The sequence below is a fragment of the Acanthochromis polyacanthus genome, chromosome 24 (genome assembly GCF_021347895.1).
Source record: "Acanthochromis polyacanthus isolate Apoly-LR-REF ecotype Palm Island chromosome 24, KAUST_Apoly_ChrSc, whole genome shotgun sequence".
In the NCBI taxonomy this organism is placed as follows: Eukaryota; Metazoa; Chordata; class Actinopteri; family Pomacentridae; genus Acanthochromis; species Acanthochromis polyacanthus.
This window is the reverse complement of record NC_067136.1, coordinates 4,121,702-4,137,980: the sequence shown is the minus strand read 5'-3', so window position 1 is coordinate 4,137,980 and position 16,279 is coordinate 4,121,702. Positions and strand designations below refer to the sequence as shown.

The 16,279-nt window shown below is 41.3% G+C and overlaps 3 protein-coding genes and 3 long non-coding RNA genes across 7 annotated transcripts in view; 3 read left to right on the top strand and 3 right to left on the bottom strand.

Annotated features, from left to right (window-relative positions):
* LOC110969301 (RPA-related protein RADX-like) overlaps positions 1–3,582 on the top strand; it is a 26,239-nt gene extending 22,657 nt beyond the window's left edge. For both annotated transcript variants that reach the window (XM_051944684.1, XM_051944685.1), the window contains 2 exons: positions 735–884; positions 2,718–3,582. In XM_051944684.1, the coding sequence (XP_051800644.1) occupies positions 735–884; positions 2,718–2,842 (275 nt within the window). In that variant the 3' untranslated portion in view covers positions 2,843–3,582. The remainder of the gene's footprint in view (positions 1–734; positions 885–2,717) is intronic.
* LOC127532683 (uncharacterized) lies at positions 3,171–3,981 on the bottom strand. The gene is made up of 3 exons (XR_007940268.1): positions 3,461–3,981; positions 3,377–3,418; positions 3,171–3,294 (listed from the first exon to the last, which is right to left on the bottom strand). It is a non-coding gene; the product is annotated as an uncharacterized LOC127532683 (long non-coding RNA).
* On the top strand, positions 3,980–4,341 carry LOC127532681 (uncharacterized). Its single transcript, XR_007940262.1, has 2 exons — positions 3,980–4,150; positions 4,237–4,341. It is a non-coding gene; the product is annotated as an uncharacterized LOC127532681 (long non-coding RNA).
* On the bottom strand, positions 4,236–9,513 carry LOC127532678 (asialoglycoprotein receptor 1-like). The gene is given in 9 exon segments (XM_051944687.1): positions 4,236–4,662; positions 4,664–4,775; positions 5,640–5,749; positions 5,843–5,997; positions 6,568–6,660; positions 7,768–7,833; positions 7,898–7,987; positions 9,176–9,280; positions 9,370–9,513. Coding segments are annotated over 9 exon segments (855 nt in total). The 5' UTR covers positions 9,428–9,513; the 3' UTR covers positions 4,236–4,596.
* LOC127532685 (uncharacterized) lies at positions 4,606–9,878 on the top strand. The gene is made up of 2 exons (XR_007940270.1): positions 4,606–4,816; positions 9,103–9,878. It is a non-coding gene; the product is annotated as an uncharacterized LOC127532685 (long non-coding RNA).
* LOC110969299 (cytochrome b5 domain-containing protein 1) lies at positions 9,848–16,279 on the bottom strand. Its single transcript, XM_022219362.2, has 4 exons — positions 16,065–16,279; positions 12,717–12,793; positions 12,174–12,392; positions 9,848–10,345 (listed from the first exon to the last, which is right to left on the bottom strand). The coding sequence occupies exons 1-4, from the start codon at positions 16,183–16,185 to the stop codon at positions 10,115–10,117; spliced, it is 648 nt and encodes a 215-aa protein (XP_022075054.2). The 5' UTR covers positions 16,186–16,279; the 3' UTR covers positions 9,848–10,114.

Genomic DNA, 16,279 nt, shown 5'->3' with positions numbered 1-16,279 from the left:
AAAAAACACAAAACAACCAGAGAGACACAAAACAACCACAGAGAGCCACAAAACAACCACAGAGAGACACAAAACAACCACAGAGACGCACAACAACCACAAAGAGACACAAAACAACCACAGAGAGAAACATGAAACGCAAAACCACCACAAAGAGACACAAAACAACCACAAAGAGACACAAAACGACCACAGAGAGAAACAAAGAGACACAAAACAGCCACAAAGAAACACAAAACTACCACAGAGAGACACAAAGAGACACAAAACAACCACAGAGAGACACGGAGACACAAAACAGCCACAAAGAAACACAAAACAACCACAAGAAACACAAAACAACCACAAAGACACACAAAACAACCAGAAAGAGACACAAAACAACCAGAAAGAGACACAAAACAACCACAAAGAAACACAAAACAACCACAAAGAGACACAAAACAACCACAGAGTGAAACAAAGACACATAAAACAGCCACAAAGAGACACAAAACAACCACAAAGAGGCACACAACAGCCACAAAGAAACACAAAACAACCACAAAGAAACACAAAACAACCACAAAGAGACACAAAACAACCACAAAGAGACACAAAACAACCACAGAGAGTCACAAAACTATCACAAAGACACAAAATAACCACAAAGAGACACAAAACAACCACAAAGAGACAAAAAACATGTTGACTGTGAGTTTGGTGCTCTATCAGTGTTCTGTGTGTTCCTTCAGCTCTGTCTGATGGGGTTCTGTTCGATGCCATCTTCCTACCCCACGCCTGGTCCTCCTGCCCCTGCCCCCTCCAGCTGCCCCACTCCAACACCTGGACCTCCATCCTGTCACATGGAGCCTTCTCCTCCCACACACCTCCACCTTCACCAGGTCGGTACCGAGGCATCTCAGGTGCCCCACGTAGAACCAAACAAGAACATCTGGGTTCTGGTAGAAACTGACCGCAGATCAGGATGGATGCAGGAATCTGTTGAGTTTTCTTCCCAACTAATCAGCAGAAACTCCAACTCACAGCTTCCGGTTAGGAAATATTTAGAATTCTACCAGAAAAAGTTCTACGTTCTCCAGTTGTCGGTAGGTCTGCTCTAGAACTTTCTCCAGTTGTTGGTAGGTCTACTCTAGAACTTTCTCCAGTTGTTGGTAGGTCTAGTCTAGAACTTTCTCCAGTTGTCGGTAGGTTTACTGTAGAACTTTCTCCAGTTGTCGGTAGGGCTACTCTAGAACTTTCTCCAGTTTTTGGTAGGTTTACTGTAGAACTTTCTCCAGTTGTCGGTAGGTCTGCTTTAGAACTTTCTCCAGTTGTCGATAGATCTACTCTAGAACTTTCTCCAGTTGTCGGTAGGTCTACTCTAGAACTTTCTCCAGTTTTTGGTAGGTCTACTCTAGAACTTTCTCCAGTTTTTGGTAGGTTTACTGTAGAACTTTCTCCAGTTGTCGGTAGGTCTGCTTTAGAACTTTCTCCAGTTGTCGGTAGATCTACTCTAGAACTTTCTCCAGTTGTCGGTAGGTCTACTCTAGAACTTTCTCCAGTTTTTGGTAGGTCTACTCTCGAACTTTCTCCAGTTTTTGGTAGGTTTACTGTAGAACTTTCTCCAGTTGTCGGTAGGTCTGCTGTAGAACTTTCTCTAGCTGTCGGTAGGTCTATTCTAGAACTTTCTCCACTTGTCTGTAGGTCTACTCTAGAACTTTCTCCAGTTGTTGGTAGATCTGCTCTCGAACTTTCTCCAGTTGATGGTAGGTCTACTCTAGAACTTTCTTCATTTGTCGGTAGGTCTGCTCTCGAACTTTCTCCAGTTGTCGGTAGGTTTACTCTTGAAATTTCTCCAGTTGTTGGTAGATCTACTCTAGAACTTTCTCCAGTTGTCGGTAGGTCCACTCCAGAACTTTCTCCAGTTGTCGGTAGGTCTACTCTAGAACTTTCTCCAGTTGTTGGTAGTTCTACTCTAGAACTTTCTCCAGGAGACATTCTCCTTTCCTGCTTCCAGTCTTTCAGTTTAGTCTCACTTAGAACATTCCAGGTCCTTGACAAATTGACTCCAGACTCGTCCAAAACGACTAAACCCTTCTCACAATAGTCACATTTTAACAGACGACATTTTCTCTCATTTTCATTCATTTAATAAAAATTTTTGAACGTTAAGTAATATTTATGTACATTTTGTTCGTATTTTTCTGTTTTCTCAAACGCTTCATTGATATGTTTTGACATTTGTATAGTATTTTCTGACATTTTAATGATATTTTCAGACATTTGTAAAGAGTCTTTGACATTACCTAATACTTTGGAATATTTTGTTAATAACTTTTGGCTTTTTATCAATATTTTCTGGCATTCTAAAAATGTTTTTGAACATTTATTAGAATTTTTGGACATTGAACTAATACTTATGTACATTTTGCTAATAGTTTTTTTTAATTGAAATTCTCAAACACACTAACATTTTCTGACATTTTAACAGTGTTTTCTCACATTTTAGTGATATTTCACACATTGTATGAAGCTTTCTGGACATTTAACTAATACTTATGGATATGTTTGGCATTTTACCAATATTTTCAAAAATGTAATTAATATTTTCAGACATTCTATTTAGATTTTTGGACATTTAACCAATGCTAATGGATATTTTGATCATATTTTTTGGCATTTCATTGATATTTCCAGTCAGTTTTCACACATTTTGTCTTTGTCTTTCGTCTCAGCTGACCTCATCGCCATGGCGGCCCAGTTGACCAATCAGAGGCTGGTTTGCGTCCTGGAGGCGTGTCACCTGGGCGGAGCCTCCATGGAGCTGGTCCTGAGCCGAGCGTTCCACCTGGCTGAGTGATGCATCCTGGGAGTTTTCCTGTGGCTTATTTATTATTATTATTTATTTTAAATGCTATTCTGATTTGTTGATGCACTTTAGTAAGTTTGTGTTTAACGGAGTCATGTTTTCAGTTCAGAATTTTTGTTGTAATATTTCCAGAACAACATATAAGAAAGCCTTTGTGAGGCTTTACTGGTCGTATGAAGAGTTTAGGCTATAAAATGTAAATAAAAGCCTTCTGGAGGGAGTTCATGTTGAAGGTTTCTCTTCAGACTTCAGGACGTTTTTTTAAAATGTTTCTACGTTAAATGATCTCACAAATGAACATTTATTATGTTGTTGTTCCCTTTTATAAGTTTATACTTTAAATTATTCTTAAGTTTTTCCTGAAGTTGTAAAGAAAAAAAACACTTGAACTCTGAGCAATTCCTGGATGTTTCAACTGAAAACATGTTCAAAACGACTAACACCTTCTATAAAATGACTCCAGACTCATCCAAAATGACAAAAACTTCTCAAAGTGACTCCAGACTCATCCTAAACGACTAAAACCTTCTAGAAAATGACTCCAGACTCGTCCTAAACGACTAAAACCTTCTATAAAGTGATGTCAGACTCATTCTAAACAACTAAAACCTTCTCAATTCCTTTTTGATTGTTTCCTCGTGTTTCAGAGAAACCTTGCAGCTGTTTTTCTAACCTGTAAACTTTAGAACGATGAAGGAATAAAATGTTCCAATAAATTCTCCTTTCTTTGATGTTTTTCTGCTCTGAAGTTCCATTTTGTCTTTCAGGTCATGAGTGGAACTTTTTCAAGAACAAACGGCCCAGATGTTTATCAAATCAAGTTTTAATTTCTGACAAAATCTTGTAACAACCACTCTCCTGTGATCAATAATCAGCCTGTCAGGTTTTCTGTGGACTGGACGGTCCTCCAGGTGTGTTCAGGTGATGAGGAACAGGTGAGGCAGGTGGAGGTGAGTCACACTGATGTTTATTACTTCATGGATCCCAGGATCAGAAAATACAACAAACAGATCACTGAGTCCTGAGAGTTAACAAGATTACAGATCACTGGAGCATGGGGGGGACTATTTACTGGTGTACGTAAGTGACTGTTCATTTAGGATCAGACTATTGCCTGGTGTATGTAGGTGACGGTCTGTTGTAGATCAGACTATTGCCTGGTGTATGTAGGTGACGGTCTGTTGTAGATCAGACTATTGCCTGGTGTATGTAGGTGACGGTCTGTTGTAGATCAGACTATTGCCTGGTGTATGTAGGTGACGGTCTGTTGTAGATCAGACTATTGCCTGGTGTATGTAGGTGACGGTCTGTTGCAGATCGGACTATTGCCTGGTGTATGTAGGTGACGGTCTGTTGCAGATCGGACTATTGCCTGGTGTATGTAGGTGACGGTCTGTTGTAGATCAGACTATTGCCTGGTGTATGTAGGTGACGGTCTGTTGTAGATCAGACTATTGCCTGGTGTATGTAGGTGACGGTCTGTTGTAGATCAGACTATTGCCTGGTGTATGTAGGTGACGGTCTGTTGTAGATCAGACTATTGCCTGGTGTATGTAGGTGACGGTCTGTTGTAGATCAGACTATTTGCTGGTGTTTGTAAGTGAAGGTCCGCTGTGGATCAGACTATTTGCTGGTATATGTAAGTGACGTCCGCTGTGGATCAGACTATTTCCTGATGTATGTAAGTGATGGTCCACTGTGGATCAGACTATTTTCTTGTGTATGTAGGTGACGTCCGCTGTGGATCAGACTATTTGCTGGTGTTCAGCTGCTGCGCTGGCTGTGTTTCTGACAGACGTAGCGTAGCTTGGTGGAGCAGTGCAGGTCGTTGAGGCGTCCGTCAAAGTGAAGATGAGCACAGTCTTCGTCTCCGGGACCGAGACCGTGAGCCGTCCAGCTGTCCGGCTGACCTGGTTTCCAGCGCCTGGAAACACAAACAAACAACACAAACAAAACAAACACAAGGTGAGCAACGCTTTCAGTTCAAGCTTCCTTCTTCAGGATTCTTTGGGTTTTCTGTGAATAATACATTTTGTCGGGTTTTTACTGTAATTCTGAAGTTATTTGGGGGATTTTTTAAAGTATAAAACACTGTCGGTTCTTAACCTTGAGATTTAAATTCGTTTTGGTCTTAATTTAACTATTTGATTGAACCTGAAGGAGGAGGGGGTGAGGAGAACATTGTCAGATCGCCATCAGGATGGATGTTCCTACAAGGTCTAAAAGGAACCAAACAAAGCTACTGGATCAGGTGATCAGGAGGGTGGGAGGATAGTCCAGTCCTGGAGATACCTGAGATGGCTGAGAAGCTTACTGGAGTCCCTGGTCCCCCTCTACACAAAGACCTGGTGACCCATGAGAGGCTGGAGGGGCTTCAGTCTACTGAGGCTGGATCTGACCAACGGCTGAATCCTGGAGATTCACCACCTACCCCAGATGGTGGAACATTCTGGATAGCAGCTTCAGGCTGAGGGTTTCCTTTCACCAGTTGTGGCCATCAGGAAGAGGTTTCAGATCTCAGTGAGTCACGATGTTTGTGTTTGTTCTCTGGACCTGGATCTTCACATCTCTGATCTACAGCTTCTGTTCTCACTGACCTCCTAAATGTTGATTGTTCTGTTTGTTCTCCATCTGATACCTCCACCCTCACCCCGACCGGTCGAGACAGATATCTGCCTTCCCTGAGCCTGGTTCTGGTTCTAATGGAGGTTTTCTTCTTCCTTCCCACCGTTGCTGACTGCTGCTAATGGAAACTTTAGGTTGTTGGGTTTTCTAACGAACATCTCACCTCCGGTTCATCACGTAGGGCGTCTGGTTGACCCACTCCCACTTCCCCGTCCTCTCATCGGTCAGACCGATCCAGTAGAAGCTGCCTGAGGTGTGACGGGTCACAAAGTTCTGGTGGACAGATAGACAGATGGTAAACTGCTCTGTGGTAGTAGCAGACGGATGTTGTCAAAACAGCTAAGATGGACGGGCAGACAGACTCACCCACTCTTCATCGGTCAGGAGGATGGCCAGATGGGACTCGTGTCCGTTGCACCAGTCTCTGGCGTCGTCCCAGGACAAAGTGTCCTTGCTGAAGAGGTAACAGTTGGAGCTGAAGGTGTCCCAACCCAGAGGACAGCAGCCGTCTGCCGTCGACCCTGAGATGGACGGACAGGAGACAATCAGACAGTCTTCTGTTTTATCTGCCTTTGCAAAGACTGAAGTCAGAGCGAGAACTTAGAGTCTGAACTTATTTGGAAGCTGATGACACTTGGAGGACATGTGGACATCCCAGAACCTTTTAGACAATGTGTATGTTTTCAGAAGGTCAGAAAGTTTTGACCCAATGAGGACATTTCTTAATCAGATAAAATGTTTTTAGACAGCGGACCTTTGGGGAAGAGTCTTGGATCAGAAGGTTTGAAAGTCCCTCGAGTTTACAGGCTTTGATTTAGTTTTTAGTTTTGGTACTTGGTCTTGGACTTGACCTAGGACTTTGTTTTGGCAGGTTTTAGACTGGTTAGACTGATTTAGGACCAGTTTAATGCTGCTTTGATTGGTGCTATCATAGTCCATGTCCTCAGCTCCATTGGTTATGTGGGAGTTTGGAGGAGTCAAGAACTGTAGACAGCGAAGCTTCAAATAGTGAACCAGCAGATGGTGCTGCTGAAGGTCCAAACATCTTCAGTCTCTGCCTCTGCTGTTCTAAGAGTCTGAGAAGAGTTTACCGTTGTTGACGAAGCGTTCGAGGGAACATTTGAGCGCTGCCACCGTCCTCTTGATGGAGTCGAGTGCTGAGAGCTGCTTCAGAGCCTCTGATACTGAAGGAACAAACAGAGGGGTCATTCCTGGTTCCTTGAGGGTGTTGCTGCACCATTTTCAAATTAGTAGTACACATACAAACTACATGTACTAACTTCAATGTTAGTACAGTATTACAGTACTACTGTAATACTGTACTAACATTCAAGTTAGTACATGTAGTTTGTATGTGTATGTTATAATTACATGTATGCATTACAAATGGGTGTCAACATGTCATTACACTAGTTGAAGGTAGTCACCTTTAACAACTAATATTTCAAAAAGAACAAAACATACATAATACTACCATTGGAATGACTACTAATACTTGTATCCCAATTTAAAGTAGTGAAAAGCAAAAAACCATTTTGACATCACCCATGGCATTTTGAGTAAGAATATCTCAGTAACTACAAATATAACCCTGCTGCTTTTTTGTACAGCGATAGAAGACAGATGGAACTGTCTTGTAGAAAAATTTGGGGTCTCTGGTACCTGTCCCACACTGAGATTTTTGCCACCAAAAATAGCCAATTAAAAATCTCGTCCAACTTTGGGAGCTCATATTTTCCAAACTGAGGTACCTAGAAAGCTCCAGTTTGCTAAGTTATCACACAGGTTTGTGTAGAATGGAACCCAGGGGTGTTAGAACACTTCTGTGCAGTATTTCTAGTACTTTTAAGGTCCCAAACCCCACTCGTGAGTAGGGGTCTCTTAATTTTTAGCATTTTTAGCAAGCCCCCACGGCCTGCAGAGTGTAGGGAAACACCTGGGGATGTTTGTGGGGCACTAGCTACATGCAGAGGCCTTGTTTACCAACTCACAGCTCTCTGGTATGTCTAGAGGCTGAGAAATAACCACTTAAAGATGCAAAAAATGCTGGCGAGGTTTTTTATAGCCCAAATTCTGAAAATTTCAGACCCCCACAACTCAGAAACTATTTGAGCTACAGGCCTACAATTTTGCATAGAAAGTACTTTTGTGAGTGTCTAATGGCATACAAATTTAGGACTCATTTGAAAATGGTGCAGCAACCACCATCTGGTGAAACCACACGGAATGACCCAGATGGATGGTGAGTCTTGAACAGTGGAGCAGCTCAGTGTTTCTGCAGAGCTTCTTACCCGATGTCAGCTGATCCTTGTTGCTCTCCACAGCAAACTTGAGCCGCTGGACGTCTTTAGCAGCATCTGGAGCAGAACGAGGACAGGTTAGAGGCGGCAGAGTTCAGAGCTGACAGGAAGATTGTGGTACCTTTGGTGAGCTGCTGGGCATTGCTCAGAGATTCACTCAGGTTGGAGACGGTTTTCTCCACGGACCACAGTCGGCTCGACGTCCTGGCGCCTGAAAAACATCAGATATCTGACCATTAACATCATGTTTAACATGGGACACGTGGACTGGACGGTGCTGCAGGTGTGTTCAGGTGATGAGGAACAGGTGAGGGAGGTGGAGGTGACTACGTCCTGAGAGTTAACAAGAGTACAAACTACTGGAGCATGGGGAAGACTATTTACTGGTGTTTGTGACAGTCGGTCATGGATCAGACTATTTCCTGGTGTGTGTGGTGATGGTACATTTTGCATAAGGCTATATACTGGTGTGTGTAGGTGACAGTCCATCATGGATCAGACTACTTGCTGATGCATGCCGGTGATTTTCCACGATGGATTTGACTATTTCATGTGTTATATGGGCAACAGACTATTTCTTGCTATATGTAGGTGACGATCTACTGTGGATCAGACTATTTGCTGGTGGATGTAGGTGATGGTATGTTGTGGATAACAGTATTTCATGTATATGTGGACAGAAAACTAGTGTATGTAGGTGACTGTACACTGTGGATCAGACTACTTCCTGGTTGGAGACACTTTTCTCTATGGACCACAGTCGGTTTGACACGCATCAGATATCTGACCGTTAACATGATGTTTCAGGTATAGTCATACTGTCAGTCAGCACAACCCATGAATGTCTCACATTTTCGGTTTAAAACTCAGAACTGCAGATGATAAATAATTAACTGTTGTTAAAATATCAGAATCCTCTGGCTGGCGTCACTACCGGCTGCCAAAACCACAGGACAGCTTTTCATGACGTTGTAAAATAAATGTCAGGTCATTTGGACTCGTCACTTTACATGGTTTTGTAAAAGTTTTTGGTCACATTCGAAAACTTTTGAATCATTTTTCATCATTAATCATTAATCTGGAGTCAATCTGGATTCAATCTGGAGTGAATCTGGATTCAATCTGGAGTTAATCTGGAGTCAATCTGGAGTCAATCTCGAGTCAACCTAGATGGATCTAGAGTAGTTTTAGGCAAATTTCTATTAACTTTGGACTTACTTTAGATGGTTCTGGAGAAGGTTTAGGTCATTTTAGTCAGTTTGGGTCATAATGGAATGTTTCTTGACATTGAGACATTCTGAGTCATCAGATTTCCTGTCGGTCCAGTTTCAGGTCCAACATGTTGCCCCTCAGCGGTCCATAAAGTCATGAAACCTCAGTGAAACCTGAGTTCACTCACTGCTGGCTGCCAGGGCGATGATCAGGACGAGGACGAGCGTCGCCGTGGCAGCCGGAAACATCCAGCGTCTGTATCCGTGGACGGACAGGACGACGGGCCGAGGCTCTGACGGACAGACGGACAACAGACAGAAAGGTGGTGTGAGGTCACGGTGGGCTGCTTCCTGGTTCTGGTGTCCAGGTGTGTTCAGGTACCTTTGTTCCAGAAGGAGCTGCTGTCGTCCTCCACGTCGTCATGGTATTCAGTCGTCATGGCGATGTCTCCGTTCCGTCTTCTAACAGACTGTCGAATGTCCAAACAGAGCCGCAGGTCGTCGGCCTCCAAGCGCACTTTGAACTGGAAAACACCGAGTGTCCCACTGTGTGTTTGTGTGTCTGAAGTTCAGTGAGTGTGGAGAGTTTAACATCAACACAGCGTTTACCGTCCAGCTGTTTGCCACATTAGTGTTTGGTGTGTGTCAGTTAGTGTCTATCTCTTTGGTCTTTGGTTTGTGGTTGTTTTGGATCTTTTTGTAGTTTTTTGTGTCTCTGTGGTTGTGTTCATTTAAGGTCAGATATCTCTATTTGTGGCCAGTAGTGTTTTGTTTTTAGCTCTGTGCAACAACAGACAGCCTGACGGAAGAACAAAAAGTGAACAAGTCATAAATGTAGAAACATTCCTGATACTACTTCATACATCTTTATAAATCACTCTACATGTTTTATTTTTGTGTGTCATTTCCTGCTTTATTGGTCATTTTTGGTCTCATTCTGGTCATGTGTGCTTCATTTCGTTTCTTTTGTGGGTCATATCTGTCCTGTTGTGTCTTATTTTGGTAGTTTGTGCTTCAGATGGAATCTCTCCATCTCATGTTGTAGAGCAGCTGATCTCTGGTTGAGACCAAAAACGGAGCCTAAACATCTGACTGATGGACCTCATAATCTGTAAATAGTGAGGACATCATCCCTCTGTGAGGTCATCGTTGAAGTAAAGCAGCAGGGCGGGTGTGAACATGTCTCGGTCCAGCCTCAGCTCCTCCAGCTCCACGTCGTCGTCCAGAATGTTGTTCTCCTCCAGCGTCTTGCTCAGGTCCAGAACCTCTCCGTTGTGTTTCCAGGTGTAGCTGCGAGCGTGAGCGTTGTAGCGCAGGTAGCGCTGTAGGATCTCCTCCACGGTCTCCTCACTGCACACCTGATGATGTGATGACATGACACAACGGCATGATGATATGACATGATACGACATGATATGATATGACATGATACAACATGATATATGACAGGATATGATGTGATATGACATGACATGATATGACATATGATATATGATATAATATGACATGACATGATACAACATGACATGATACGACATGACAGGATATGACATGACATGATACAACATAATACAGCATGCTGACATGATATATTATCCAACATGACATGATATAACATGATACGACATGACATATGACAGGATATGATATGAGATGACATATGTTATATGATATGACATGACATGATACAACATAATACAACATGACATGTTACGACAGGATATGATATGATACATGACATGATATGACATGACATGATAAAACATGACATGATACAACATGAAATGATACAACATGACATGATACAACATGACACGATACAACATGACACGATACAACATGACACGATACAACATGAAATGATACAACATGAAATGATACAACATGACATGATACAACATGACATGATACAACATGACATGATACAACATGACACGATACAACATGACATGATACAACATGACACGATACAACATGAAATGATACAACATGAAATGATACAACATGACATGATACAACATGACACGATACAACATGACATGATACAACATGACACGATACAACATGAAATGATACAACATGAAATGATACAACATGACATGATACAACATGACACGATACAACATGACATGATACAACATGACACGATACAACATGAAATGATACAACATGAAATGATACAACATGACATGATACAACATGACATGATACAACATGACATGATAACATGACATGATACAACATGAAATGATACAACATGAAATGATACAACATGAAATGATACAACATGACACGATACAACATGACACGATACAACATGACATGATACAACATGACATGATACAACATGACACGATACAACATGACACGATACAACATGACATGATACATGACATGATACAACATGACACGATACAACATGACATGATACATGACATGATACAACATGACACGATACAACATGAAATGATACAACATGAAATGATACAACATGACATGATACAACATGACACGATACAACATGACACGATACAACATGACACGATACAACATGAAATGATACAACATGAAATGATACAACATGACATGATACAACATGACATGATACAACATGACATGATACAACATGACACGATACAACATGACATGATACAACATGACACGATACAACATGAAATGATACAACATGAAATGATACAACATGACATGATACAACATGACACGATACAACATGACATGATACAACATGACACGATACAACATGAAATGATACAACATGACACGATACAACATGACATGATACAACATGACACGATACAACATGAAATGATACAACATGAAATGATACATGACATGATACAACATGACACGATACAACATGACATGATACAACATGACACGATACAACATGAAATGATACAACATGAAATGATACAACATGACATGATACAACATGACATGATACAACATGAAATGATACAACATGAAATGATACAACATGACATGATACAACATGACATGATACAACATGACATGATACAACATGACATGATACAACATGAAATGATACAACATGACACGATACAACATGACATGATACATGACATGATACAACATGACATGATACAACATGACATGATACAACATGACATGATACATGACATGATACAACATGACATGATACACCTCCAGTCGCTGCTCCTGGGACGTCAGCATGTTGATGATCCGGATCCACCTGGTCTTGGAGGACAGCCGTCCCACCTGGTAGCTCTGGTCCTTCCACCAGGGCTCCCCGAAGTCGTTGGCCCAGTCGGAGCGAGGGCCGGTGGGGGGAACGTGGAGGAAGCGCCCTCTGGGGGTGTAGTACCTCAGACAGCAGGTCTGGGGGTCCACATAGGTCTGGATCTGAGGGTTCAGGTCTAGATTCATTATCACAGGTCAACAGGACGGGGTCTTTAGAACACGCTTTTACATGTTTTAGTGTTATCCAGTAATATCCAGATTTTAGATGTTATAGTGTTTTAATATCAAGATTTAGTGTTTTAATGTCCAAGTTTTTAATGTTTTGGTGTTCTAATATCCAGATTTTAGAGGTTTCTGATTTCTTGGTGTCTTCTTAACTGAGTTTTAAAGTCTTACTATGCAGGTTTTTTAACTTCTTTGATTACTTTTACTGCAGTTTTCCATGACGTTTGTAGTTTTGTGAGGACAGTGGTTGTTAGTGCTCACGTCTTTGGTTTCGGGGTCAAACCAGTGGCCGATGTCCTTCCCAGCAGCCTCCATGATGGGCAGCATCAGAACATCTCCTGCAGACACAACATGAACACCATCACTGTCTCATATTTCTGTCCTCCTTCAGGACTAAACAACACATTTTATTCATATTTTCTGACCTTCTAGTTTTGTCCAACAAACAGTTTAGATTTGAGTTTACTGTCATTATTAATAAAGACACAGAGAATATTTTCACATTCTCCCAGCTGGAACAGGAAACAAACACGCAACTGCAGCGTAAATTAAAGAATGATTTCAAGTTTGTTGTTGAAATAATGAATTTCTTGCAGAAAAGACAAAAACTACTGAAGAAAATACAACTGGAGCAACTTATTTTTAGAATATTTGTGGAGTTGTGTTCATAAATATGAAGATTTAGAACAAAATTCATTTAAATAATAATGACATACTTTATTAAATGATCCGTCTTCCATAATTAGTGTGAATTAAACCCATAGCACTTAAAAAAATCAGTTTAAATATGGTGAAGAAACTGATTTTTAAATGTAATCAGTTTGATAACGTGTGCTTATGTTCCAGTCATTAATAAAAAAAGATGATCTGGTTCCTCTAACTTCATGTTTGAACAGAATTTCATCAGAATTAGTCTGTCAGATTGATGCAGTAATAATAATAAAGTCAATTATCTATCCATCCATCCATCTATCTATCTATCTATCTATCTATCTATACAGGGTGTCCCAAAAAATGTATACACACTGTAAATAATTGTAAACTAGGTGTTCATTATAATTCATTTAATTTTCAACATGTAGAAGAATTTACAAACATCATTCTATTGTTTTGTCACTGCCTGTTCTCAAACTGATGTCCGTTCTGGTCCAGACACTGCCGACCACGTGAAGCGATGGAACAGCACACACCATGAAACAGTTCCTTGGTATCTGCGTGCATTCACGTTCAATGGTTGCTCTCAGTTCAGTGACTGTTGCAGGTCTCATTGGTAGACTTTGTCTTTTAGGTATCCCCATAAAAAGAAGTCTAAGAAAGGAAGAAAGAGTACTGGAATCGTTTCAGCCAAGTCCAAGAAAGTCTGTGCAGCAAGCTAGTGGTGAGGTAGGCATTTCAAGATCATCTGTCCATCGCATCATGAAACGCTGTCAATGGAAAATTTACATTCCGAGGTTAGTCCATGCTCTTAATGACGATGATCCAGACTGAAGAGTTGGTACTGTGAGTTGTACCTGGAACAATGTACCCAAAATGAACGCTTTCCTACAAAGACTGTGTGGAGCGATGAGGCCACATTCAAATTAAATGGTTCCATTAACTAGACTTCTTACTTATACACACACACATATGTCTATTTATACATATATATGTAATTGTATTGTATGTATAATAATGTAATAATTAGAAATATGCCAATTTTTATATAAATTATAATATTTTGATAATAAACTATAGTATTTAAATATTTCTTATATTTCTAAATAAATAGACATATTTATACACAAACTATAATATTCAAATTACAAATGAAAACATTCATGTATAAAACAGCATTATTATATATAAGTGAGAACATTTATATGAAAATGATAGTATTTCTAAAAACCTTTCCATTGTAGCACTTCTTGGATCTCCACTCCCTCTCCCACCAAATAAACTCAATCCAGGTGTCCAGCACACGCTGACAGAGTGGCCTCAGTTCACCAGACACTTTGGTTTCCTTCATTTTTGTCTCTCGAGTCCCATTTCCACCACCCGTCTCTTTCAACCCTCATTACTGGACCCAACATTTCAGGAATGGCAGAGACTGGGCATTGAGAGCTTCAGAGATCTCTTCATGGATTGGTTTCATATCGTTTGAGAAACTGCTGAGAGTTTAGTCTCCCCAAGTCTCATTTTTATAGGTATCTACAAATAAGACACTTCCTCCGCTGTCAGACACCAAGCTTCCCTCAGAAACCTGATGTGAACATTGCTGATGCACTTCTTACTTTACAACCATCACACAAAGGTTTGATCTCCATTATGTACAATAAACTGCTGGTATAAGGCAGGCCTCACCTAACGCCATTAAAACCACATAGGAGCAAGATCTGAATCTAACCTTGTCTGAGGACATGTGGGACACCATTTTTAAGTTGGTTAACTGAAGTTCTCTCTGCGCCCCACACTGCTTGTTACGATTCAAAGTTTTTCACAGGACCCATGTATCCAAATTAGAATGATCTCACTATTACTCAGACGACCCTAGTGAGGATAAAGCAATGGATGGATGGATGGATGGATGGATGGATGGATATTACCCAGATGTAGATCCCTGTTGCGACAAATGTAAACAAGAGGAGGCTTCACTTCTTCATGTTTTGGAGTTGTCCTAGCTTGGAGGAATACTGGGGGGAAGTCTTCCAAACTTTATCCATAATTGTTGGCTTGGACTTGGAACCCAACCCTCTGATTGCTCTGTTTGGCTCTGTAGACGACATCGATGTGCGCCTGACCCCTGCTAAACGCTGAACTCTGTCCTTTGCCTCTCTCTTGGCCAGATGTGCACTACTGCTGAGGTGGAGGGATGCTGCCCCCCCACGCTCAGTGGTAGAGATGTTATGTCTGGTTTAAACCTTGAAAAACACATTACTCAATTTGTAACTACAAAGAAAGTTTCAAAAAGTGTGGGGACCTCTTCTGGAATACTTCCATAACCTTCAAACTAGCGAGAGAGTGGATCCCTTACATTTTGTTCCTGTTTTTACATCAGCAGTATCAACAAATCAGTCCTCTCTCTGATGCCTCCTTTGACCGGTGTGGGTTCATAATTTATACATATATTTATTTCTTTATTTCATTTATTTACTGTCAGTATTATTACCTTCTTAGACTGGAACCTGATTTCCAGCTGTTGCCTGTTTCTCTCCAGGAATTAAGTACATTAAGTACAGTTGGTGGACCTGTCCTGTTGATTATTTTATGTAAAATTCTGGTTTGGAAATGATGGCTGGGCTGGGTGGGTCAGATCAGGTGTTTTGTTCTGTGTTGTGTTTTTACTCTCTCCCTGCTGTGCATGGACAGGATTGTCTTCTTGTCTAGAGTTGACTCTGTGCTTTGCAGATTTCCTGTCACTGCTTTATATCCAAACCATGTTTTTGTGAAAAAATTCAATAAAAACATCCTTGAGGGAAAAAAAACATAGTATTTCTATCTGTGTTTTCAGAATAAATCGGTGTAAAACAGAACTATTCTCTGAAAACATGTAAAGCTGCAGCTTCCCGTCACGTTCTAACATTAATGATGGCAATTAAACCGGTTCGGTCCGGTTCAGTCCGGTTCTCTAACCTCCGTGCCGGTCCATCAGCGGGCTCAGGTCGAACACTTTGCCCAGAAAAGACACCCAGAGGTCGGCTGCGCTGTTGTGAGCCGCCACCTCGGAGGGAGTGAAGAACTTGGGTCTGCCCATATCCGGCTCGGTTAGGTCCGGGTCTATGGTGGAAAGACGGTCCGGTGAGATGTTGACACGTTACTATGGCAACAAGGGGCGGAAGTGGGGGCGG

Coding starts and splice junctions, on each gene's coding strand:
- LOC110969299 (XM_022219362.2), bottom strand. CDS start 16,185: ATGGGCAGACCCAAGTTCTTCACTCCCTCCGAGGTGGCGGCTCACAAC. Junction 12,794..16,064: donor GCTGATGGACCGGCACGGAG/GTTAGAGAACCG, acceptor TTGTGTCTGCAG/GAGATGTTCTGATGCTGCCC. Junction 10,346..12,173: donor CCCAGGAGCAGCGACTGGAG/GTGTATCATGTC, acceptor TCACATCATCAG/GTGTGCAGTGAGGAGACCGT.